At 46.0% G+C, this 26487-nt stretch overlaps 1 protein-coding gene across 4 annotated transcripts; it reads right to left on the bottom strand.

The window, feature by feature from the left end:
* Nucleotides 1–1509: 1509 nt before the first annotated feature.
* On the bottom strand, nt 1510–25024 carry CDC25A (cell division cycle 25A). Of its 4 annotated transcripts, none has more exons than XM_069562107.1 (15): nt 24365–25024; nt 23302–23375; nt 21068–21110; nt 20410–20446; nt 19873–19974; nt 17296–17415; nt 14880–15011; nt 13946–14020; nt 11800–11976; nt 7842–7943; nt 5961–6023; nt 5767–5865; nt 4720–4850; nt 3680–3791; nt 1510–3456 (listed from the first exon to the last, which is right to left on the bottom strand). In XM_069562107.1, exons 1-15 carry the CDS (start codon nt 24532–24534, stop codon nt 3316–3318), a joined length of 1578 nt encoding a protein of 525 aa, XP_069418208.1. In that variant the 5' UTR covers nt 24535–25024; the 3' UTR covers nt 1510–3315. The 4 variants fall into 4 exon arrangements, with proteins under 4 accessions (XP_069418208.1, XP_069418209.1, XP_069418210.1 ...); XM_069562108.1 differs by having other exon boundaries at nt 19873–19971; nt 24365–25000; XM_069562109.1 differs by lacking the exon at nt 21068–21110 and having other exon boundaries at nt 24365–24955.
* Between the last annotated feature and the right edge of the window lie 1463 nt (nt 25025–26487).

Genomic DNA, 26487 nt, shown 5'->3' with positions numbered 1-26487 from the left:
AATATGCTTTCATTTTTTTCCCAGTTTTTTTTTTGGGGGGGGTAACTTTCTACTTTGTATTGGGGAATAGCAGATTAACAAGGCTGCAATATTTTGGGGCATTTTATATGCTTTTAAATGTGTACAAATAATATAGTTGTAGATATTGTGGATATTGAACTATTTTCGCCATGCAACTTAGTCTGTGGTCTAACTAATCAGAATGTTCAAATCTTCTCATTAGGAATATGGGGTCTTTGGGAAGGAACTGCAGTATGGGATGGGTTAAACTGACTACAGCCATGTGATTTTACATGTGGTTGAAAATCACCTGCCTATATATATATATAAAACTCTCTTTAAATGTATGTGTATATATACATACATACATATGAGGATATGGCAGCCCACCCCAGTATTCTTGCCTGGAGAATCCCATGGACAGAGGAGCCTGTCGGTTAGTCCATAGGGTCACCAAGAGTCGGTCGCTTGGTCGTGTCGGATTCTTTGTGACCCCATGGACTGTAGCCCACCAGGCTCCTCTGTCCGTGGGATTCCCCAGGCAAGAATACTGGAGTGGGTTGCCATTTCCTTCTCCAGGGGATCTTCCCAACCCAGGGATCGAACCCTGGTCTCCTGCATTGCAGGCAGATGCTTTATCCTCTGAGCCACCAGGGAAGCCTGGGTTAATAAACCATCTGGAAGAGGCAGTGGGGAGACTAGTGCTCACTCTGGGGATGTGCTCTCCCTTCCAAATCTTTGAGCACAGTAACAGTAATACCCAATGGACTTTGGTATCACAAATTGCCTTCCTTAACAAATCATCTTATAATCTTTTTTTTAAAGGCTGGGATCAGGCCTCTACTAAAGAGGCAAACCAGAAGGGAATTGTGTCTGAAGACTGAGGGAATGGTCCATTGTTTAGGACTCCACACTTTCTCTGCTGATTGGGCAACTAAGATCCCAAAAAAGGTGTGGCTTGAGGTGGGACAATGGGTGGAATGTAAAGGAGTACGAATGCACTGCTATCCAGGCTCCACTCTATTTTGTAATAGACCTTCGCTCCAGCTGTTATCCACTCTGGCAGCAGCCCCCAGCATCGCACATCCAAGTTTCTCTGGTTGCGTGTGGGCCCATGACTCACCATGTGCCTGACTTCCTTCTGCAGTGTCCTCTCTGGCTCCTTCAGAACACAACTGAAACGCCTATCTCCTTTACACTGGTCCCTCCTCTGGCCTGTTGCTCAATCCTATGAATTAATACATCTTGTCAGGGAATGTCAAGAAGTCCAGGCAGGCTTTTCCTATCCCCATTTCATCTTGTCAATCAATCTGAATCACAAGCTTGCTTTTGGACTCAGGGGAGTAACTGAAGGTCATCTGGCCAAGCCTGATGTCAGGCCACATGACAGCTCTTTGGCATCTTGAGAAAATGTCACTGCCTCTAGCCAGTGCTTTTAGCCAGGTGTGGTCCCAGGTCTTTAGAGACTCACAGTTCCCTTTAAATCCATCATGAGGCAGGCAGAGAGCATGGGTTCAAGATTGTTTTTATTTTCAGAGCCTGCAACAGTTGGTTAGCAATGCTAGCTGAGCTGGTATGATCTGAAGGCCATCCCACCTCCCTTTTCAGGCATTCAACCAACAGAATCCCTACAAACAAGATTGGAGACCAATTCAGATGGGTCTCAGTGTGTGTGTGGGGGTAGAGGCCTTCTCCTGTTCCCCTCCTCCCCATATACTTTTTCTAACAAGATTGTTTTATAGTCAAAAGCAACTCAAACCCATAACATAGCAACCAGTCATCTCCAGTATCACTGATTTCCTCCCCACCCCCAGAACAGGAAGCTGAGGCAAGAGGGGAGACTGACTCTTGAATATAAGAAAAACTTGGCAACACCCCAGTGGAGCAGAGATGGTGAGGAAGCCAGCGCCTAAGGGTAGGGATGAACAGGCACCAAACAGCCCTGTCTGGAATCAATCCACTCAGCCCCAGCTCCTTGGGAGGTGTTCCTTTGAGATCCCCACTTCTGTGGGGTGAGATGAGGGGGAACTGGTGATAACCCATCTCTCCCTGTCCCTCAAATTAAAACATGATAAACTCAAAGTTTTACCTTCAAAACCCACCACGCTGCTGCCTCCCGAAAACACACGCTGTAGTCATCTCTGCCAGCACCCACTCCTTTCTAATGCCAGGGGCTTCCAGCCCCTCCCCATACTTGGGGGGCCCGGGCAACATGAATTCCATACTCCTTGACTCATAAAAGGGCTATTTTTTTTTTTAAAAAAAAAACAGAAGCTGTCAAAGAGTATCGGAATGATGAAGGAAGACACTCAAAAGTATACTCCCTTCCCTTATCCCACAGAGCCCCCCGATCCCTGCCCCCCAACACTGGGATACCTATTCTATACGTTCCAACAATGACTTGGGAGTGGCCCCACGGAAGCTGCCTCTAGTGCTTTCCTGATCGTGACTCTTGCCCAGTGACATCACAGGGAGCTGGGGTGAGGAAAAGCAGGGTCACTCCCCCATAGTAGGTCTCAGGGGCCTTTCGAGGTAGGTCTGGGAGATTTAGCTTATGTCCTGAAGCCAAGTCTGAGTCCGGCGCCTGCTCCCACCAGTGTCTCAGTCCTTGGCTGTAAATAGCAGCGGCCCCAGCACTGCAGCGCCTCCCGGGGGAGACAGACAGAGCCCCTTGTTCTCTGTCCCACAACTCATGTCCCTCTTCTTCCCCCTCCTTTATTCTTTTTTTCTTTAAAAATGAAAGGCAGAGGTAGTCCCCGGGATGATAAAATCCTACCTAGGATGGCAGTATTCTAATTGAAAGAAGCAATTAAATAAAAGTCTCCAGGAGTTGATTTTTTAAAAAAAAAAGAAAGAAAAAAAAGTGATTGGTGAAGTTGAATAAATTAATGATGTGGGCTAGCCCACAAAGACCTGTGCTTCCCGGGCCGTCTTTGGTGTCTGGACAGCAGCGTCTGGCAGTCTTCTCTCCGTCTCTCCCCTCAGGAGACAAGGCCAGTGCCCAGCGAGGCCGCAGGGGGCCCATCCAACCATGGGGGAGGAGGCAGAACGCCTTGACTTGCTGCTCGGAACCCTGCTGCGGCACGTGACCGCCTTGGCTGAGCGCCCTGCTGAAGAAGGACGTCTTCCAGGGACTGAGAGGCGGCGGGAGGCTCCGGGCTCCAACCTCGGGAGGGTGCGAGGTAGGTTTAAGACGTGGAGGCCTCCGCCCTTCTCTCCAAGTGTCGTGCTGCTGACCCCTCTGCTCAAGTTTCTCTGCAGCAAAGAGGGGAGTGGGGAGGGCTGGGAGGCTGCTGCCGCCTGGCTGCGAGACCCTTAGAGCTTCTTCAGGCGGCTGTACATCTCCCTCTTGCTCTTCTCCCCAGCCCAGGTCCGGCTCTTGGTGCGGAATTTCTTCAGGTCTTCTTTAAAGTCCTCGTGGTGCATGGGCCGGTAGCTGGGGGGCTCGCAGTGAGACTGGAGGGAAGACAGGCCAAGATCTGGGCACACTGGCCTCCCATGCACACTCCTGCTCCCTCCCTGCCGGGGGCCACAAGGCTCTGCTGGGGTGGGGTGGGGGGCGGTTCTAGGCTCCTTCTTTGCTCAGGGCAAACCCCCAGACCCTGGGTAGGAAACAGCCATGACCACCAACTAGGGGGTGGTGAGGGGTGGCCTGTGCCCTCCAGAGAGTCCATCTCACCTGGCATTTCAGGAAGAACTCCTTGTATCCGCCCTTCAGGACATACAGCTCTGGGTAGTGGAGTTTGGGGTACTCATTACCGAGCCGATCCCTCTCTCTCACATATCGGCACCTGTAAAGGGCAAGGAGAGCCAGAGTCTGATTCGCTCTGCACGGGGAAAGCAGTACCTCTTACACATCTCCCCAGCTTGGCCCTGCACTCCTGGAGACAGTGCCAGATGTGATTTCCGCCGCTGCCGCGACCCTCAGGGACCCTGCGCACAGCCAGCTCCACGGCCTTGTCTTGGAAGGCGGACGGTCTCCTCCCCACTTTCCAAGTTAAACAGCGTCTTGGTTCCCACCCAGCGTCTTCTCTGCCACCACCACCACCGATTATTTTAAATCTGAAGTGATGCTTTATTGTAGCTATACTTCCACTTATTTTGGTATAAAATTTATCTCTGTAGTAAACTATAATAGGGCCTTAGTCATAAAAGCTTGTGTATGGGGGGCAGACGGCGTAGTTCTTTTCACCTCTAGTGTGGCAATAACCTGGAAGTAACATAACCCCATTCTTTGCGAACATGGATTTGACAAGTGTTTGAAGGCGTCATGTTAGGTTTTGCCGAGAGGACATTACACTTTCCTGGCATTTGCATAAGGAGTCACCACACTGTCCCTGAAGGATGACACCCGAGAGCAGCAGCCCCACCAGCAGGACTAGGGGCAGTGGGGGAACCCAAAGAGCCAGAGTTTAACTCAACAGAAAGGCAGGCTGAACGATGGGCCAAGCCCAGCAGTGGCCAGGACTCACCCAGGAGTGGGGGTGATGAAGCAGATGCCGGATCCCTGGGGCATGCTGCAGAGGGGACACTAGTGTAATAGGCTGGACTGGGGAGGCCACAGAGCCCTTCCAAGCCCTTAACAACAGCTATGGTGAAACCATTAGGTCAAGCCTAAAACTACACTCCAGGAAGCAGTGCATGAAATCAACTGACTGCCCAACAGGTAAGGATTTAAGAGAACATCTGTTACACATGAACGATACTTAGCCCACTCACATGCGAGGGCCTCGCTCAGAAGAAAACTCGCAGTGGAACACCACGATAACACGCTTGCCATCCGTAGGTACGATAGGCTTCTTCAGTAAGAACTCTTCAACCTCCTCTTCCATGTGCAAGTTCACTGCACCCTGGGAAGATACCAGAGGCTTAGGTCTCACGCTGGTGCTAATGATCCTTGGAGACTGGTCTTCACATGGGTACCTCAAGATTCTGTTATGACTGCGCTGTGTGAGCGGTATTTGTCAATGTAGGGACTTTCATGGCCTTAAGAGAGTGGCAGACTCAAACACTGTCTTTAAATTATCTTTTGTGTATTTCAACAGGCTTCCCAGGTGGCATCAGTAGTAAAGAACCTGCCTGCCAATGCAGGAGACATAAGAAACATGGGTTCAATCCCTGGGTTGGGAAAGTCCCCTGGAGGAGGGCATGGCAACCCACTCCAGTATTCTTGCCTGGAGAATCCCATGGACAGAGGAGCCTGGCGGGTTAGGCTCCCCTCTTGCAGAGGTCACAGAGTCGGACACAGTGAAGCAACTTAACACACATACATAATGTATTTCAACCCAATGGCTTTCTTCCTGGGCAAGTTACACATGAACTGTTCCAACACCCACTCCATCAGACAGCTTAACTCAACTATAAACCTAAGAGGCATCACTGGGCCTGGCCTATGTTGCCAGAGACTGGCTTCTCCTCACAGCTCCATGTCCAGGCATGGCTTAGAAGTCAGTGGGTACCACCTCGAAATGCCCCTGACGGTGATGGCGTGGGGGACAAAACAGGGAGCAGTTTGCTGTATGATCAGTGCACACCAGGGAGCATTCTTTCAGTGCACCAGGAACCAAATGCCTTTTACAACCACTGCCTCTTTTTACAATTCTCATAAGCAGCATGTGAGCATTATAACAAGCAGCCAGGTATCACCCCCTCCTTTAAAAATAAAAATAAATCACAGATACTGTCTATAGGGCTCCTGCTATGCCTCCCACAGTAGCAGAGCTCACCCACAAGCCCCAGGAATCTACAAGCCCCAGGAATCTATACCTTGATGTGGCCTCCCTCATATTCATATGGGTATCGGCAGTCGATGATGACAAACTCTTTAATGAGGTTGGCAAACTTGCCATTCAAAACAGATGTAATCTGTAGAGAAAGAGCCAAGGAGAGTCAACTCTGGCTGCCAGAAATGACTGGATCCCAGTATCGCATGGGTGGCGGGTCCCCAAAGGATAACTTACAATTTCTGGAGAGATGTATTTTAAATCCTGATGCTTTCCAGCAACGGTATGAAAGAGGTAACCCTTAATAAAAGAAAGAAACACTTAGCAAATCTGAAAGCTTATAAAGGCAACATTTATATTACTTGCCTTCCTGGTAAAAGTCAGCTTAAACAAACAAACACGAATCTAATGGAACATACTGGTTATTTGTGTAAGTACTTCATTAATATCCTGAGACTGAATATTCGTATGGCCCTTGAGGCACATCATCCCCATCTGCAGATGTCAAAACTAGGTCCCTTGTCCAAAGTCAGCCAGCAAGCAAGCCAGACCTGAATTCAGAAACCTCAGGTGAATTCCTTTATCGCCTGCTTTTGTCAGGAACCCCTCATGTCAGCAGCCAGACTGTGCTCAGCACTTAAAAAGGACACAGCGAGGAATGACTTCACTGTTTACTGAGCACCTGACTTTTGCAGCAGGTGCTGGAGGAGACACTGGAGGTGGAACAAATGAGACCCACCCAGCCTTGAGGGGGGAAGATGGGCACACAAGCAATCACGAGAGTGACTGGCAGAGTCGAGTGCTCACCCAACCCTGTGGTCACGTGCGGGGTCATTTTGACAACCAACCAATAGCTTCAATTCAGACACAAGCTTTTACCAGCGAGGACGTACCACACCCAGGTCTTGGCCTGCTCTTCCTTTCAGACTAGAAAACTGTCTTCTATTCTTTTTGGCCATGCTGGCATGTGGGACCTTAGCTCTCAGACCAGGGACTGAACCCGTGTCCCTAGTGTTGGAAATGCAGAGTCTTAACTGCTGGACCCCTAGGGAAGTCCTGTCTTCTATTTTTAACCCACTTATCTCTCCTACCTGGCTGAAACGTCTAGCACAGACCCAGAGCTTCCCCAACTGCCTACCTGACATAACTCTTTTATTGCTTAGTCTAATGCTTACACTGCACTGATGTTTACCTCAGTTGCCAGGTAGTACATGTCCACGTGGCATGATGTCTTACCACACGTTAAGTGTCTTGAGGGAAGGAACTGTGTCTTGTTTTGGAATCTTTGCCTTACACATAGTAAGTGTTTCAGTAGATGTTAGCTACGTTAATATGTAAAAGACTGGTCTGGAAGTTACACACGGCTAAACAAGTTACTACTGACGCAGCAAGGCGTCACATTTCACCACAGCACAAAGGTAGATAATCTGTACCAGGTCATCAGCAGACCTTCGTCTGGACCTCCCTGGGGGCATTTTCCCACAAGGACCGTGCTCCTCTGGACAAGGGAGAAATTTAGTCTCCATCTGGGACATTCTAAGATGACCTTCTTTTTTAAAAATTAATTAATTAATTAATTTAGCTGCACTGACTCTTAGTTTGGGCACATAGAATCTTCAATCTTTGGCATGCAGAATTTTGTTGTTGTGGTGTGTGGGATCTAGTTCCCTGACCAGGGATTGGACCCAGGGCCCCTGCATTGGGAGCATAGAGTCTCAGCTGCTGAACCACCAGGGAAGTCCCCTAAGATGACCTTTTGACATACAGACTTATATACAGTAAAGCTAGAGCTTCATTTCTGCTTCTCTACACTCTTCTGTAGCACTGCTATTACAATCACACAGTTCCCAGAGAGACTGGTTTTTGGGTTGGTGTCCAGGCAGCTGACTCCCTACTTGAAACCTCCGATCAGCACCAGTAAGGTCTACAGTCCCCAAGAAATGGAGGTATACCAGATTATGTGTTTCCTTATTTTTTTTAAATTTCAAACTGTGTCCCCTCGGTGGGAGTTGGAGGGGAGGCTACATAACCCAGGAGCCACTTCAGGGGAGGAAGGCTGGAGGGGGTGTTAGGTGCCTCCCCCATTCTGCACCACAATGTAGTTCTGCTTGCAGTTACCTTGGAGAAGTCTCCTATAAGGTCCCTTGGGTCATTATCCAAAATGTTCTCAATGGTCCCTTTTGGGGAATATGCTAAGGATAAAGACTGATGATGTAGAATCTGTAACAAACCAAAGGTTGAGAATGAGACCAGGCTTTAGAATAAAGGCTTTCTCCTTTTTAAAAATGGAAGATTAAAATTAGTTTTAAGTCTACAAAAAGTACTTCTCAGCTCTACCCACTGAGACGCTCCAGGGGTGCAGTACGTACCCATTTGTCAACGTGTTCCCTAAATACTACAGTTGACCCCTGAACACAGAGGTTAGGGTCACCATTCCGCATCTCCAGTTCAACCAACTACAGATCATGCAGAACCATAACATGTATTTATTGAAACCAGAGCTTTCTGACTGAATCCAGGCTGGGACAAGAAATGTACAAGATAAACCTGGAACACCTTGTCATTAGTAACAAGGAAGTGCTCATATTTCAAAGAGCATGTCAAAAGGGCTAATCGTGGGGGAAGTCGAGATATCTTAAACAGTACACAAAAAGCACTAAACATAAAAAGACTGGTAAATTAAAACATGTTTTAAAGAAATCAAGAAATTCTGTTAATCCAAACAACAAGATGAGGTAAGAACAGGCAAGCCAGAGGGGGCAGATAAATAATTCATCTCAATAAAAGATCCATCTCTTAATATATAAAGCTCTCACAAGTAAGAGATAACCCAACAGAAATATAGGCTAGAAAGGCAGTTGGGTAATAGGAAAATCTAGAAAAATGACTAACAGAAATGCAAAATAAGATACTACACAGGGTTCCCTTTGATGGCTCAAGTGGTAAAGAATCTGCCTGCAACGCAGGAGACACAGGAGACGCAGGTTCAATCCCTGGGTTAAGAAGATCCCTTGGAGGAGGAAATGCCAACCCACTCCAGGACCCTGGCCTGGAAAATCCAATGGAGCTGGCGGGTTACAGTCAACAGGGTCAATACGAGTTGGACACAACCTGAGCATGCACATGCCTGTGCTACCCACTCCCCAGAAAGGGTAAAAGTAAAGGGATGAACACCACCAGATACTGGTAAGGATGTGGAGGAGCTGAACTCACATTGTTGTTGTGAGTTGTGAGTACAGCTGGCCCTTGGTGTCCCTGAAATTGGTTTGAGGATGCCCCAGGATGCTTATGGCACATAGTACGTCGGTGCTCAGTGGTGCTTGGTAGCCATGGGTTCCAAAGTTAGTTGAATCCATGGATGTGGAGACCCCAGATACAGAGGTTTGACTGGACCAACATTTTGGAAAGTTATATGGCAGTGTCTACTGAAGCGAAACACATGCCTAGCCTAGGACACAGAGAGTCCACAGGAAAAATGAAAGTGCATGTTTAGAAGAGAAACAGCACAGATACCATCAACTAGAATGCTTGATGAAGAGAAGATAAGTCTTCGATAAATGGTGCCGGGCAAATGGAATATTCACATATGAAAGAATGAAAATTAGGCCCCTATATTCCATTATTCACAATAAATAACTCAAGATGGAGTAAAGACTTAAATTTGAGACAGGAAACTGTTAAACTCCTAGAAGAAAACACAGGAAAAAAGTTCCTTGATGTGGGTCTGGGCAATTTTTTGGATCTGACACCTAACATACCTAAGCAGCAAATCAAACTGAAAAGCTTCTACCCATTAAAAGAAATGATCAACAAAATGAAAAGACAACCTACATCCGGAATTGGAAAAAATATCTGCAAACCACATTATCTGATAAGGGGTTAATATCCAAAATGTCAGGAATCCATACAACTTAATGAAACCCTCCACCAAAAAAAACAAAAAAACAAAAAAAAAACCACCTCCTAAATAAACCAGTTTTACAAACAGAAAAGGATCTGAATAGACATTTTCCCAAAGGTACAGAAATGGCCAACAGGGACACAAAAAGATGATCAATATCCAGACTACAGTGAAATATCACCTCAGGCCTATAAGAAAGACTATCTTCAAAAAGACAAGATGGGGCTTCTCTGGAGGCTCAGTGGTAAGAATCCGCCTGTCAATGCAGGAGACATGGGTGCGATCCCCAATCCGGGAAGATCTCACGTGCCTTGGAGCAACTAAGTCTGTGTGCCGCAACTACTGAGCCTGTGCTCTAGAGCCTGGGAGCTGCAACTACTGAGCCCACATGCTGCACCTGTTGAAGCCCGAGTGCCCTGGAGCCCGTTCTCTGCAACGAGAAGCCACTACAATGAGAAGTCCACGCACCACAACTGTAGAATAGCCCCTGCTCACCGCAACTAGAAAAGTCTGAGCAGCACCGAAGACCCAGCACGGCCAAACAAGGAAAAAAAAAAAAAAAATTATAAAATGAATCACTTAAAAAAAAAAAAGACAAGAGCAATTCCCTGGTGGCCCACTGTTAGGATTCCACACTTTTACTGCTGAGGGCCTGAGTTCAATCCCTGGCAAGGAAACTAAGATCCCCCAAGCCCATGGAGTGGCCAAAAAAAACAAAAGACAAGAAACAAGTGTTGATAAGGATGTGAAGACAAGGGAACACCTGTACAGTACTGGTGGGGCTGTAGAGTGGGATGGCTGCTATGGAAAACAGTATGGACGTACCTTAAAAAGTTGAACCCAAAACATATGATCTAGCAATACCACTTCTGGAAACATATTCTAAGAAAACGAAAACACTATGTCAAGAAATATCTGCACTCACATTACAGCAGCATTATTTATAATAGCCACAACATGGAAAAAAGTGTTCACTGACAGATGAATGGATGAGGAAGCTGGAATACACATTCACACAATGGATTATTATTTAGCCATACAAAAAGAAGGAAATCCTGCTATTTGCAGTAACATGGATGGACCTTGAGGGCATTATGCTAAGTGAAATTGAAGTAAGTCGGACCGAGAAAGACAAATAAGTATATGACATCACTTGTACGGGGAATGAAAAAACTGAAAACACACAGTGCTAACCACTACCACAACCACCAAAACAAAAACCAAACTCACAGAAAAGGAGATCAGATTTGTGGGGTTACCAGAGGTAAGCAATGGAGAAGGGGGGCCAGATGAACGTGATCAAAATGTACAACTTCCAGTGATGAGACAAGTACCAGGGATGTAATGTACAACATGATGACTATAGTTAGGTCGGATGTATGGTGTATATGAAAGTAGTTGAGAATAAATCTTGAGTTCTCATCACAGAGAAATAAAAAGAAATAAAATACTAAGTGACAACGAAAAACACTATAATCGAAGTTGTGAGACAAACCTAAAGTAGCCTAAATAGGTCAGGACACAAACCTAAAGTAGTCCTAAATAGGTCAGGACACAAGAAAAATGAAAACAAACAAACAAAACAAAAAACCCAACCAAGGGAAAAAAGTTATGGCCCTACGCCAGGACCCAACAGCAAGTGGGGAGCTTAGACTTCCACCCTTGCCCAGCTGTAATTAAGTGCCCCAATCTCAACCTCACTGGGATGGTGTTGGTGGAGGTCTAGAAGGGAGCTTGAACTTCCTTTCCCACTCCTGCCCAGCAGCCATGAGGTCTGACCTACCTAAGTAGCACATTAAGGTAGACTGAACTTCCGTCCCCCTTTCCCTGCAGTATCGGAATACTACTAAAACAGCAGTTACATAGCCTCATAACATCCAAAGTACACAGATACAACTGAAAAAAAATCTCTTCTCATATGAAGAACCAGGAAAAATCTCAACCTGAATAGGAAAAGACAATCAACAGAAAGCCACACGAGACGCAGATGCTGGAACTACCTGACTAGGATTTTAAAGTAGCCATCATAAAAATGCTTCAACAGGCAATTCTGAACAAGACTGAAACAAACGAAAAATAAAAACAGCCAGTCTCAGCAAAGAAAAACAAACAAACATGCATTTTAGAACTGACAGATACAACATCCTTGAGCGAAAAAGAAGCTGCAGAACTAACCTCTTGGGGCTTCTGTGGACTAGCTGCCTCTTCCGGACTGGCCCCAGCCACGCTTTTCCTCCGCTTCCTGCTTCCACCTGGGGACTCCTCCAGTGATCGGTCTGGTCTTTTCAACATTGACCGGATGGTAGAGCTGCAGGACTCCGAAGGGGAGTCAAACAGCTTGCAGCGATTGCCCTTTGGGGAAAAAAAAAAAGAGACTCATGTTTCATTAAAATACACTGATTCGAATGGTAAAGAGGACAGACCAAGGACTTCCTGGGATGGTTTAAGATCAAGCCATTCCAAAGTGGGCTTCCCAGGTGGTGCTAGTGGTAAAGAACCTGCCTGCCAGTGCAGGAGACAACAGAAACTGGGGTTCGATCTCTGGGTCAGGAAGATCTCTGGGGGAGAGCATGGCAACACACTCCATCCAGTATTCTTGCCTGGAGAATCTCATGGACAGCGGAACCTGGTAGCCTACAGTCCACAGGGTCGCAGAGTTGGACACGACCAAAGGGACTTAGCACAGATCCTAAATTAAGAAACAGACACTGTCCGTTTATCCAGTCCTTGGCACACAGTAGACACTGAGGCCCTGGTGTTCACTGAACATGTTCAAAACCTGACTGCATACAAATGAGGAAGACTACCCAGGCCCTGAAAAGCCTACATTCTGCACAGGGTCCTAAGAGTCAAAGGGTGCCTGATATACTTCCCAGCAAGTGTTACCTTCCAGCCAGGGCCACAATTCTGGCTTCCTCTTCCCCTCTACTTTATTATTTGCACCTTGCTCGAGCAGCTTGAAGAGGTTTTAACAGCCCCCCTAAATCCAGAAGGTATGAGGCATCTGGATTATACTATATATTAGAGCCAGTTAAGCAGATAAAACAGAGTTGAGTTTGAGTTTGCAGTGGGCAGGGGTGCCTTCAAAACTGTTTAGAAGCCATGCTCTCTGCTTGGCTGTTTTTCTTTCTGGACTGTAGCAGAGCATTTTAAATTCAAGACTTACAAAGCCAAAGGAAATACAGGAAGATGTGCTATAGTACTCCTAAGGACTACTTTCTCGGGGTTTGAGAGCAGCCAACCTGACTAGTGGTAGAGACAGTCTGACTTCAGCAACCTAAACTCATCTCACCTCGTTCACAACTCAGTGCTCTCTGGCTGGGCTTTTCCTTCTGAACTCGGTATCCTTTCACACACACCCCGCACCCCTCTCCTCTGTAAAGCACTCCCTTTCAAGCTGATACTAACATTTCAGTGTCGCCTCTTCTTTGGAAAAGTTCCTAATAGTTTGCAGCAAGTGTGTCACCCCCATTGCCTCTCCCAGAGACCAAGGGTTTTCCGCTTATTTTTCTGAAGCTCCTTTTAATAGGATGTTGCTCAGAGAAGCAAGATCATGGGGGTTATTTTTCATATGTTTGTTTTTAACCTAGAAGAGCTGGAAGCATTTTTGGAAAGAGGGTCTACAGCTTTCAGTAAGGTCTCAGAGGACCTGTAAGCTCTTCAAGGGCAGAAACCCCAGTTCTGACTCAGCCCCTGGCCCTTATGACGAGTCTACTGTGTTTGTGAAACTCTACCACTGTGAAGGGCCTACACATACTGTTTCATGGTTTTTCCATCCAACTTATAAAACTGATAGCCATTTTCCAAGCATTCTCACACTGTATATATTAATAATGTTTTCTTTCAAAAGGACTTAGTAAATCTGGTCATACCATTTTATTGGGGTGGTCTAATCTCTCAAAGCTTTGCACATTGGTCTACTATAATGTGTAAGTGGCTTCAAGACTAGACTGGTTCATTTGTTCCATATGTATAGTTCAGGGGCATGGATTAAAGATGTATTCAGCGTCTATACATATACCTAAGAGTGTGTAGCTGTATGTATACTATGATAAGAGCTCACTTTCCCTGGATGTTTACATACATGAGGATGTGTCCCTCTACAGGCACAGCTTTTGAAAGTGTCCCTGATGGAAACAGATGTCTCTAGTCTACACAAGTAGGTGGGTATTAAACAAAACAAAACACCCTTGAAAAAACAGCATACATTAACACCAGGAAACACTAGTGGCCAGCCAAACAGGCCCATAGGCTCAAATGCAGAATCTCAAAAGAAATAATTTGGATTCCTGTCACTCCCTCCAGACACACTGGAACTTACTAGGTTGCTAGTTCTTCTCATGACAAGGGGAGCTGTCCAGAGGCTGGCCATGCAGGACGGGGTCTCTTCATCATTCTAAACAAAGAAAAACTGTGTCATAAAGGTCCAAAGGTCCAGTAGAAACAACATTAGTTTAAGTGCGTTAGATTTCTTCTTGCAGAATACCAGAAAGACGTGAACAGGAAGTCTTCTAAGGGTCAATGCCTCCCCTCTCCACAACACTTTAAGGTCAAGAGAGTAAGAGTGATGCTATCTGAACATAGCTAAGGGAATGCCCCTGAGGGGCCACGAGGAGCCACTGGTCTCCTCAGCTTTACATCACATGGCAGCTATTCTTTCAGTCCCTGATTCACGTCCTTCCAAGAAAAAAAAAAGATTGTCAGCTCCTGCAGGGGAAGAAGGATCACATCAGTGTTTTCTTTGGAACACCTCCATAGAATTTAAGCAGACTAGAAGCAGAGTCAATAAATTCCCAACAGATGAATAAAAGCATCAGCCAGGGCTTCCCCTGGTGGTCCAGTGGTTAAGAATCCTCCTTGCAATGCAAGGGACACAGGTTCCACCCCTGGCCCGGGAAGGTTCCACATGCTGCGGAGCAGCTGAGCCTGTGGACCACAACTACAGAGCCGGTGCCCTGGAGCCCACAAGCTGCAACTGCTGAAGTCCGTGCACTAGAGCCTGTGCTCCACAACAAGAGAAGCCACCACCGTGAGAAACCCGTGCACCGCCACGGAAGAGTAGTCCCAGCTCTCTGCAACTAGAGAAAGCCCAGGTACAGCAACGAAGAGCAAATATAGCCAAAAAATGAATTAAGTAAGTAAACAAAACCTTAAAAAGTTATCAGCCAGTTGGGGGATCACTGCTCTTTTTCAGATGACGGCTCTCCAGGGAAAGTTAACAAAAATGGATTGGAAAGCACATACCCACACCATACCTTCAAACTGTCTCCATCAAGAAGATCCATGAAGCCATCATCCTCATCAGACAAAGTGGGAGTCACAGGTGACTGGGGCATAAAAGGAATGGAATTCCCTGGTTCATTGCCATCTCTTTCATTTGAGGAAAGCTAGAAGACAGAATTCATGGCTTGTTAATAATCAGCTTTGATTTCTCTGAATGGGTTACTAGTTTTTATGAAGAAAATATACCATATTCGTTTTAAGAAGTTTTAGCAGCTACAAATCAAAGGAAAAATAAGACCTAAGATTATAAACGAACTGATATCCACACAGAGTTCTGATTCGAGTCAGGCCAAGTAGCCTTCATAAAGAACTCTCCCCAGGAGCAATTCACCTTATAGTGGGATCTGGGGCTAGCCTCCAATGAAGGGCAAGGCTTGTTTTTTCTGAGGATTATTAATGGTGAACAGGGATCGCATGAGGGTAGTGACAGGTGATAATCTGCTAAAATGAGGAAGGGTGAGAAGATACCAAGTCCCTATGGAGACCACAAAACAGACTAGAGAAATGTTTCTGTAACTCCAGTTCTGACAGAGGGATATAAAGTCTAGAAGTTCTAGAAAATCCATCCTTGTTCTTTAGATTCGCAATTTAAATGACAGTTGCTCAGTTCTAACTGAGGAATTACTTGGGCCAGACACTGGGTGTGCTGGTGTGTACTTATTTGCTAAGTCGTGTCCGACTCTCGCGACCCCATAGACTGTAGCCTGCCAGGCTCCTTTGTCCATGGGATTCTCCAGGCAAGAATACTGGAGTGAGTTGCCATTTCCTTCTCCAGGGGATCTTCCTGACCCAGGAATTGAACCCAGGTCTCCTGCATTGCAGGCAGACTCTTTACTGACTAAGCTATGAAGGAAGCCCTGTTTTCAGACTGGGATATAACCTTTTATGTATAATCCCATTTAAGCCTCACAACACACTAAAGGTAGTTAATCCTCTATTTTCCATTTTTATTTAACAAATCAGGAAACCAATCCTTAAGAAAGGTTACCAAGATTACACCGCTCACTTGTTTGACGGCAAAGTCCAAGCTTTTCTGCCCATTATACTCTCCCTAGGAGAAACCATTCCTGGAGTCAAAATAAGAGTATATCTCATTAGGCAAGCCCATCTTGTTTTTTCAGTAAAACTCCCATTATAAAATGAGTTACAGGGCCTCCCTGGTGTTTCAGTGGTAAAGAATTCACCTGCCAATGCAGGAGACACAGGTTCGATCCCTGATCCGGGAAGATCCCACATGCCTGGGAGCAACTCAGCCCATGTGCCACAGCTAGTGAGCCTGTGCTTTAGAGCCTGGGAACTGCGACTACTGAGCTCACATGCCAATCACTGAAGCCCGTGTGACTGACAGATACAATCTTCTCTGTCTACAAGAAGAGACGCCACCGCAATGACAAGCCCGCACACTGCCATGAAGAACAGCCCCTGCTCTCCGAAACTAGAGATAAGCCTGGCCAGCAGCAAATACCCAGCACAGTCAAAAATAAATACAGGAAATTATAAAAATCTTAGAAAAATATTTCATACAGAAAATTTATAAATTCCATTCAAAAATCTACCATCTAGAGATAAACACTGTTAATAATGAATTCTTTTCTAGGTACTTTTCAAAGATAGTAAAAAAGTCCAGAGATAGATTTTTTTCCTCTTCCGTAACAGTAAATCTCTTTGGGGCGGGGCGGGGGGGGGGTATGAATGCATTAATCCTCAAGTGACCTTCAAGTTTATTGAGTAGCCTCTTTACTGGCTGAACCCGAACCTCAGGCCCTAAGCCAGACTGGAAAGGTATATTTTCAGATACAAGTTCCTGGGAAAACGTGGAAACCGAACATGGTCATTTTGCTCAAGTTGGGCCTCTCTAGTCCACAGCTGTCTGTCCATCAGATCACCAGTAGGAAATCTGGAAGTAAAGACCATCTCTGACAAACAAACAATCCTGGGACAAATGGCCCCAAATACAGTCAAACAGCCTTGTAGGCAATGGGTTCACCGGAATACCTAATAGTTCTTATTAAACCAAGTTTGGTAGAAATCATGTGCTTGCTCCAAACAAAATCACTCTGGGAAGCACCTCTCAGCACTTAGACAGCAAGTTTTCAGTAGGACAGATAATCCCACCATACACACATTCAGAAGAATGACCCAGGATTGACAACGTCAAATATGCTTTGCTCGAGTCCAGTATTTCAAACACACCACCTCTCACCCTGCTTCTGCCTCTCTGCTCTCCAGACACAGCAGAAACACCGAACATGCGAGTCTCAAAACATGTGAGTTTCAAAAGACAAAGTCAAGGTAAAGACAGCTAGAGCTGCTGCAGGGTCTTTAACTCAAGATTGCGGAGGCTTTCATCTTCCCATCAGGAACTCCCAGGAGTATGAAAGCACATACCATCCGAGCCGGGGCGGAGTTCTGCCTCTGTGTGAAGAGATCTTTACCCTCCTCCAGTCCGTGAACATGTAGGCAGCCTCGAGATGCAGGTCTTATTGGCTTCTTAAACTCAAAGACTTCCTGCAAGACAGTATAGATGAGACATCATCCACTGTCTGTGAAAACCAGCTCTAGGGTCTCAGCTATAGCTCTGGAAGGCAGGCAAGAGAGTGGGTACTGATCACCTGTTTCCAAACCCATGTCTCATCTAATTCACTGGATCTGTGTAATTAAGAATTTCAGGACTTCTTTGGTGTTGCAGTGGATAAGAATCCGGACTGCCAATGCAGGGGACACGGGTCCTCCAGTCTGGGAAGATTCCACATACCACGGAGCCACAGAGTTGTGCCGTGTGCCACATCTACTGAGCCTGAGCTCTACAGCCCACAAGCTGCAACTACTGAAGCCCACTAGCCTAGAGCCCGTGTGCTCCACAACAGGAGAAGCCGCCCCAATGAGAAGCCCCCACCTGCTGCAACTAGAAAGCCTGCATGCAGCAACGAAGGCCCAGCAGAACAACAAAAAAAACCAAAACAAGTATTTTAAAGATTCTGTCAAAAGCTAACTTCTCCAATCTAAGTACTAATGAGGTCTGACCTTGCTTAGCTTCTGAGACCAGATGAGATCAAGCACAGCACGTTCAGGGTAGTATGGCCATAGACAAAAAATAACTTCTGATAACAGAACTTTTTTCTCTTATCACAAACACTTTATTTCCTAACAAACACATGAGTATTTGCCAGGTACACAAGACAGAGTTAAAACTAAATCAACAGCAACAACAAACTAAATCAACAGCTTTCTATCAATTATACTTCAATTAAAAAATTTTTTTTCTGAAGTCTAAAGCAATTTCATTTCAATATAATTGAACAGGAATTGAAACTTTTCAGTCCAGACTTGTATTTGAGGACTTTATATTTTCCATCTTCTTCCTACCAATAGGAGACAATGAAGTGGAAAACATTTAATGTTATTGTTTTCCATAATAAAAGCAATGAAGAAAAAAACTAATGGCATCATAACTGTAGCTAACACTGCTATACGATAAGATAGTAAATCCTAAGAGTTCTCATCACAAGGAGACAATTTCCCCTTTTTCCTTTTTCTTCTATCGTATCTATCAATATATGAGAAGATGGATGTTAGCTGAACCTACTGAAATCATTTCACAATATATGTGAATCAAACCATCATGCTGTATGCCTTAAATCTATAGTGATATGTCAATTATTTCTTAATAAAACTGGGAAAAAAAGATCCTTTTAGTTTATTCAACAACATGGATGAATCTCACATAATGATGAGTGAAAGCCAGAAGTAACAGAACACATACTGTATGATTTCATTTTACTTAAAAGTTTAGAAAACACTCATAATTCCCCTTCCCTAAAATATCCACTTAAGAACGTGTCAAGCACAGCTAATATCAGAGTATTTACTTGCCCACACAGCACTAAGTATTTTCAGTGCATGAGCTCATTTATCCATCCAATCATCCGCATTTTACAGATGAGGCAACTAGGCCTGTAGGTTAAGTGATGTGCCTAAGGTCTGGCTTCCCAGATAGGACAACTCCAGAGCAAGAGCTCTTTAACCTATGCTATTTCCCCTTCAGAATGAAGCTATAAGCAGGCAAGCCTGGGAGAAGCCAAGCTGGGGGTAAGGGGATGGGGAATGTGGGAAAGAGACCAGGCAACAGTGTAATAATAGCTTTGGACTGTTTGGTTAAAAGCACTACACAGAGGCAGACTTAGTGTTCCAAGCACTCAAGACAGGAACTCAATTGTTCTTTCTTTACCTCCCTCAGGGCATCCTATTGCCAAAGGAATCATTAGGAAAGTTCAAGGAGGCAGCAGGTTCTGTAAGTAATAAGTCCAGAAGATTCTAAATATGCATTGTAGCATTGTAGTGGAGGATGAAGAAGGGGAGAAAACAGACACGGAAATACACTGAGAAAGAAGACAGGGAAAGCTGAGCTGATTCACTGAACAGCACCCAGCAGGTTTGAAAGAACCCAGGCGAGGGTGTTCTTGGGCTTTCGGCTGCATAACTGCAACTCACCCTCTAAGCTACCATTTCATTTACCCCGAGATTCCCTGGGATTTGTTGGCTTTGTTCTTGAAAACACTGTCAAGAAGCCTTTTCCCAAACTTTTCACTCATCCCACGGTCAACACAAAGAGGCAAGGAAGGCCTGCCCAGACCCTTCCACATAAAGTGTTCTTGGATGTAATTCCCCCGAAGAGCCACTTTTTGAGCAACTCCTACTTGCCAGGAACCATTTTAAATGCTTTATCTACATTATCTCATTTAATTCCAACAACAGTCCTACAAGGGAGTGCTACTCCTATTTCACAAAAAACACAGAAGCCTAAAAAAGCAGCTAAGGTCACAACTACCAAGCAGTAGGATTCCAATCCAGGTTTCTCTGACTCCAAATACCATCATGACTTTGATAAAGGTTTAGTCTCCTCTCCATAAGCCACTTGTGGGTGTGAGCTCTGCCCCTAGGTGAGTAGGTTAATGCTACACTCACATTTTCCTTGTTCTCATCCTGGTCAATCAGCTGAAAGACATCATGGTCAAGAGAATCAGAATGGCTCCTCTTCAGAGCTGGGCTACACCCCAAGAGCTTCTGCTGTCAAAGTGAAAAAAGGAATTAGGGTACATCAATGAAAATGGAATGGAAACTCAGTTGTAAAAGGGAAAAAAAAATGGTGGTGGCAGGTTAGGGAGGCTTAGCTCCTCACAGTGCAGTGGGTGACCAGTCAACGTGACTAGGACTCTATGGCTTTACACCTAACTTCACAAGGTCTACAGCCCTCTCCGCAAGGAGTCAGGTACCAAATCAACCCCCAAATAACATCATTTGCATAAAAAGAACCCCCTTCCTGATTGGAAAAGCCCCCAAGAGGCAACCATTATTGAAGCTGCTTTAGATAGAATGTTTTGAATGTTTATGAGACAAAGTAAGCAAAATTACTGTCTAAATTAAGGTTTATGATCAAGGTTACTGGTAGCTAAGGGGCAGATAACAGTTATTAGCTCAAAAGAAACAAGGGAACGAACTTACAGGTAGGGAATTTATTCTCCTCATGGGATTTTCAAGGCTGCAATGAGATCAGAAAGTAAATCATGAGAATTGAGGAAGGAAAGTGGTATTCATATTAGACATAGTGTCTAAACTACTGTTTGATGGGGTGAGGGGAGCATCAAACATATTCCCGTTTTAGGCAAGATGGAAGAATAGATTTCTGAAGCTGTTCTGTTTTCACAAGCAGCCCCATAACTGGGCTTCTAGTGAAAAAGCATGGATCTTTTCTTAAAATATACACCTTCTAGGGAGTTCCCTGGTTTTCTAGGGGTTAGTATTCCAGGCTTTTACTGCCATGGGTTGGGTTCAATCCCTGGTTGGGAAACTGAGATCCTACAAGGGAGGCAAAACAAAATAAAAAACAAACCTAAGTTCTCTTAGGACAATGATGTCAGGAGACAGAGTAAGGGTTTGAGTGATATTAGAACAGAACCCCAAAATTACGGCTAAAATAAAGGGAGGGAAGTTCTGAAAAACTGCTGACACAAACTACTCATCTCAAAAGATACCAGACTTTATAGGATCCGGGAGCCTTAATCGGGATCACTACATCCAGAGCTTCAGTCCAGAGCATGAAGGATTTCATTCAAAAAATTATTTTTCTAAGCACAAACATTTAAAGGCAGTGAATACATACTTTTCTTTACTATCCAAGGGCCCAGGAGAATCCAGACAGAAGCCTGTGTGTGGGGGAAAAAAAAAAAATCACCTCAGACTTTATGGTTTTGGGCTCCAAAATCACTGGAGACGGTGACTGCAGCCATGAAATTAAAAGATTCTTGCTCCTTGGATGAAAAGTTACGACCAACCTAGACAGTATATTCAAAAGCAGAGACATTACTTTGCCAACAAAGGTCCATCTAGTCATCTATGCTTTTTCCAGTAGTCATGTATAGGTGTGAGAGTTGGACTATAAAGAAAACTGAGTGCCAAAGAACTGATGCTTTTGAAGTGTGGTGTTGGAGAAGATTCTTAAGAGTCCCTTGGACTGCAAGGAGTTCTAACCAGTCCATCCTAAAGAAAATCAGTCCTGAATATTCACTGGAAGGACTGATGCTGAAGCTGAAACTCCAATACTTTGGCCACCTGATGCAAAGAGCTGCCTCACTGGAAAAGACCCTGATGCTGGCAAAGACTGAAGGCAGGGGAAAGGCGGGACAGAGGATGAGATGGTTGGATGGCATCACTGACTCAATGGACATGGGTTTGAGTAAACTCCCGGAGTTGGTGATGGACAGGGAGGCCTGGCGTGCTGCAGCCCATGGGGTCACAAAGAGTTGGACATGACTGAGGGACTGAACTGTAACTGTGACACCACTCATTCGTTAAAATAAGTACGTAAAACTGCTAGTACTATTTCTTTAGGGAGCCAACTAAGGCTCATGGCTTGGACTTTTGCCGGAATTGAAGCTTAACCTCCATGATTGCCAAAACTCCATATCTGCACAAGTCTAAGCATTTTCATAGTATGTCTACTCATGCTTTCCTCCTTGCAAACACCATCTTGGATAATAGGATATGAGGAGACAGAATTAAACCAAACCTCATGACTTATTTAAAAAACAGAAGCAGACTCACAGACTAGAAAACAAACTTACGGTTACCAAAGGGTAAAGGGGACAGTGCGGGGTATAATACTACTATATTCTATATCTTGGAATAACCTACAATAAAAAAGAACTATATATGTATAACTAAATCACTTTGCTGTACACCAAAATCTAACACAACACTGTAAATCAACTACACTTCAAAAAAAGAGTCTTAAATCCTGATTATTAATTCAGTTAGAGGTTACCCAGGCTAACTTTCTGTGCGTTCCAACCATAGAAAGGAGAAGTATTTGTTTTCTGGAATAGTTTTTTATTTCAAATATCTTATATCCTGTCAGATCATGTACATAATTCAGGGGGTTGGAAAATATTATTATGTCCTTTGACAAGCAAGCATTGATTGCCTTCAACAAGATAACACCAAGTGAGGTACTCAACTCAAAGGCAAAAGAATAAAGGAGATGCTGCTTAGCATGGTCCAGAGCCATCAGGGCCTGCCTAGCACACATCTTTCCTCCACGATGTCTAAATAATCATACAAGAAGTTAGGTGTTACTGCTCCTGGCAGGACACTCTTCCTTGCCACACTGCCACAATAACAATCCTATCCCTGGTTCTTAAGAAGCTTACATCTTAAGACTTTTGCTCTTGTAGTTCTTTACTCTAAAGCATCTGTGCAAATAAACCTTGCCCCAACATGCACTTTGTTATTGTTTGGTGGTTAAGTCGTGTCTGACTCTTTTGCAACCCCATGAACTACAGCCCACCAGGGTCCTCTGCCCATGGAATTTTCCAGGCAAGAATATTGGAATGGGTTGCCATTTTCTTCTCCAGGGGAATCTTCCCAACCCAGGGATTGAACCCACATCTCCTGCGCTAGCAGGCGAATTCTTTTTAACACTGAGCCACCAGGGAAGCTAACATGAACTTATGGTTAGAATTAGATGTACTGGCAGTTTCTCCAGAGCAGGCTCACTGAAATAATCTCACTATATTTCCAATAACTTGATGCAGAATTTTAACCAATAAGATTTCCTGAATGCCACTTAAAGAGAGGTATGGTTAATGTCGTACTACTACTCATCTTCAAGACCAAGCATTAACCACCTCCTTGCGGCCCCTTGACAGTTTCCTCTCTTCATCAACTGCCACAGGGGCTCCTTTGTACTGTTCTAACAGGTGTCTGTCACTCAGTGTCAGACTTCTGTTTGCTACCTTAACTCACCAAACTGAGTTTCTAGGTGAAAGCCCATGTTCCAGCAAATTCCAAGCACTGCTCCCCACAAGGCAGACACATGATAAAAGACTAAAAGAATACCTGAATCAGTTGATTCGGAGGAGCCCATTCTTTGCAGACTGCTGTTTTTCACCTCCATGGGTTGTTCATACTCACTGAAACCAAGAAAAGTAACTCACAGGAGATAGCCCATGACATGGCAAGTTGCCATACTGCCATAAACTATCATTACTTCTAGGCCACACCACAAAACACTTGGCCACCCAGAACACCCAGTTAGCACTTACATATAAAAGGATATGAGAAAAGAGTAGGTTGGCATTGGTCACACTGTAGATAGGAGGACAATGACTATTGGACTATTTCCTGAAATGAGAGCATGTGTTCTAGGTACTGAGCTAGGAGCGGGGATGAACAGGACAAGTTCCTGCTTTTCGGAGATTGGAAAAGACATGCGCTTCTTTAGAAAATGGGACGTCCAAGACTGATGAGAAAGCAGCTTTACCAAAAACAAAACAAAACAAAGGTGGGATGCATTTTTTTAATAAGGAAAAAGTGCAGGAAAATTTTACGAGTGGAAAGCTGAGTTAAAAGACCTGGTCTTAGGAAAGCATGGGGCTGGGTGTGTGTGGGGTGTCACACAGCAGGAATATGCCCGGGAAGAGGGATTGCGACGATTTTTGCAAACGCAAGGAAAGAAAATGCCACGTCCCTTGGCTGAGAAGGAAACAGAACTCACAAAAAGCAAAGATAACTACGAGGTGGTTCTGCAAAGGATAGAAGTGAGCGACTAGGAGGGCCTGTTTTTCTCCGTGGAGGTAGATTTCAAAGAGCTTCGTGAGGTAAGGACAGAAGAGCACAGGGCAATCTAAAAAGGGGTGGCGAAGGTGGGGAGCCCAGGCGTACCCCAACCCCTACTCGGCCGGTCTCGGGGCTGAGGGCGGCCCCGGAGGGTCCGAACGGCCTCTCCCGCCCAACATTCGGCCTGGGGGGAGGGTGCACATGGCGGGCCCCGATCGGTGGGGCCGCCCCAGAGCGGCAGAGAGGCAAGCGCTACCCTCGCGGCCGGTTTTCTGGCCTGATCTACCCGAGAGCCGTCTCGGAGGCCAAACGCCTGAGGCACCGCTCCTCGCTCCCTCCTCACCTGCCCAGTCCCTGCAGCTGGTCCATGGTGACCGTCAGGTTGGTGACAGGCGACAGGCCCCCGGCGGCTGGCGTGCCGAACAGCGCCTTCACGACAGGCTGCGGTGCGGGCGGGGGGCTGCAGGCGAAGAGCAGGCGGCGGCGGTGCGGGGGCTCCGGGCCCAGTTCCATGGCGGCGCCGGGCCTCCTAGGATCCCGCTCCTTCTTCCTCCGCCTCCGCCGCGCCCGCCCCGCCCCGCTGGCACTGGCCTCGGCCGCGCGCCCCGCAGCCGGCGCCCGCGGGTCAAACACAAACACGACCCCGCGGTTCAGGGATGCGGCTGCCGCGGGCAAGAGGCGCGGACAGGCGGGTGTCCAGACTCGGCAGGCGCCAGCCACAGGCGCGGGTGCGTCCCCTCACTCCGCGAGGCTGGCGGGCGGGGGGCGCCGGCAACCTTAAGATTAAATCCAAACAAGCGGAGCGCGTCGGGGAGGGAGAGCGGCTAGAGCTGCAAGGCAACGACCAGGGCTCACACTCTCTTCACTTTTCTTTCACTCTGTTGCCCGGGAGTGCAGACAACCAGGCCGACATTCACCTCCCTCCCGGGCCGTCGCTACCAAGGTGGCCTTTCGCGGTAATAGCTGCTCACTGGGGCCCGCCTCTCCCCCGCCTCCCTTTCCTAGTTGGCGCCAAACAGAATTCACCAATCAGTAACCAACTTCTCCTCCTCGCACAGGAATGGCAGCTAGGCTGAACCAATGAGAGGGGAAGAAGGAAGCAGCTCTCGGGACACTGTGAGGTCGGCCCCCCTCTCAGAAAGGGGCGGGGCCTAGAGGGCCCTCCGAACCCGAGGAGCTCAGAGGTCAATGAAAATTCCCAGCTGACCCTGCGAGATGCCGGGAGAGACCGGAAGGCCTCTCTGACGCGTTGCATGGTGGGAAGCGTAGTTCCCACAGCGCGCCGGCTTGTAGTCGGCTCTTACCGCGTTAGGTCAAAGCTATTCTATGTTCCACACGCTGAGGAAATGTGGAGGGTAGAAAAAGCTGTGCGGTCCCCTCTTCCGCTCCGGGCCTCCAGGCCCCAGTTTTATCACGAGAGAGAGAGAACTGGATGACCCAAGGACCGGGCCTTGCCTCACAAACACAGGGCCCAATTCTGGAGCACTGAGGCTCCTGTCCAGCCGGCTGTCCTGGCCTTGAGCTGCTGATTACAAGACTTAACCTATGGCCTGCGTTGTGGGCCTCGGCATTGTTTGCTCACCTCTATTTTAGCTTTGGTATATTTTCTCAGAACCATTTCCTTCTCTCGCACCCTTTCTTGCTTCATTCGGAGTGCCTGGATAAGCAACACCTGGTGGTTCAGTGGTAAAGAATCTGGTTGCCAATGCTGGAGGCTTGGGTTCTACGTCTGGGTCCAGAAGATCCCCTGGAGAAGAAAATGGCAACCCACTCCAGTATTCTTGCCTGGCAGGAGGAGGCAGAGGAGCCTGGCGGGCTACAATCCATGGGGTCGCAAAGAGTCAGATAGGACTGAGTGACTAATACTTCACTTCACTTTGTGTCTAAATAGCAACAAATATAATAATAGTAAACACTTATCTAGTGCTTATGTCGCACTGTTTGAAGGCCTTTATGATTCATTTAATTCTTTTTTTTCTAATGATTCGTTTAATTCTTACAACAATTCTATGAAAGAGAAATTATCTCCACTTTATAGGTGACCAGATCTGTTGTAATATCCCTTGGACCAGTGATGATTCCTAGAATGAATGATTTTATGACAGAGGCAGAGGTACAGCTGTCAGTCCTGAAAATGACTTGTCTTTAGCTTGTGTATTTAAACATTTTGGGTGTTTGGTTAAGAATATGACCATTCTGAAAGAGATGGGCATACCAGACCACCTGACCTGCCTCTTGAGAAATCTGTATGCAGGTCAGGAAGCAACAGTTAGAACTGGACATGGAACAACAGACTGGTTCCAAATAGGAAAAGGAGTGCGTCAAGGCTGTATATTGTCACCCTGCTTATTTAACTTCTATGCAGAGTACATCATGAGAAATGCTGGGCTGGAGGAAGCACAAGCTAGAATCAAGATTGCCGGGAGAAATATCAATAACCTCCGATATGCAGATGACACCACCCTT

The sequence above is a fragment of the Ovis canadensis genome, chromosome 19 (genome assembly GCF_042477335.2).
Source record: "Ovis canadensis isolate MfBH-ARS-UI-01 breed Bighorn chromosome 19, ARS-UI_OviCan_v2, whole genome shotgun sequence".
Taxonomy (NCBI): Eukaryota; Metazoa; Chordata; class Mammalia; order Artiodactyla; family Bovidae; genus Ovis; species Ovis canadensis.
This window is presented reverse-complemented; position numbering and strand designations above follow the sequence as displayed.

Coding starts and splice junctions, on each gene's coding strand:
- CDC25A (XM_069562107.1), bottom strand. CDS start 24,534: ATGGAACTGGGCCCGGAGCCCCCGCACCGCCGCCGCCTGCTCTTCGCC. Junction 7,944..11,799: donor GTCCACAGAAGCCCCAAGAG/GTTAGTTCTGCA, acceptor GGTTTGTTACAG/ATTCTACATCATCAGTCTTT. Junction 6,024..7,841: donor TTATAGGAGACTTCTCCAAG/GTAACTGCAAGC, acceptor TCTTTTATTAAG/GGTTACCTCTTTCATACCGT.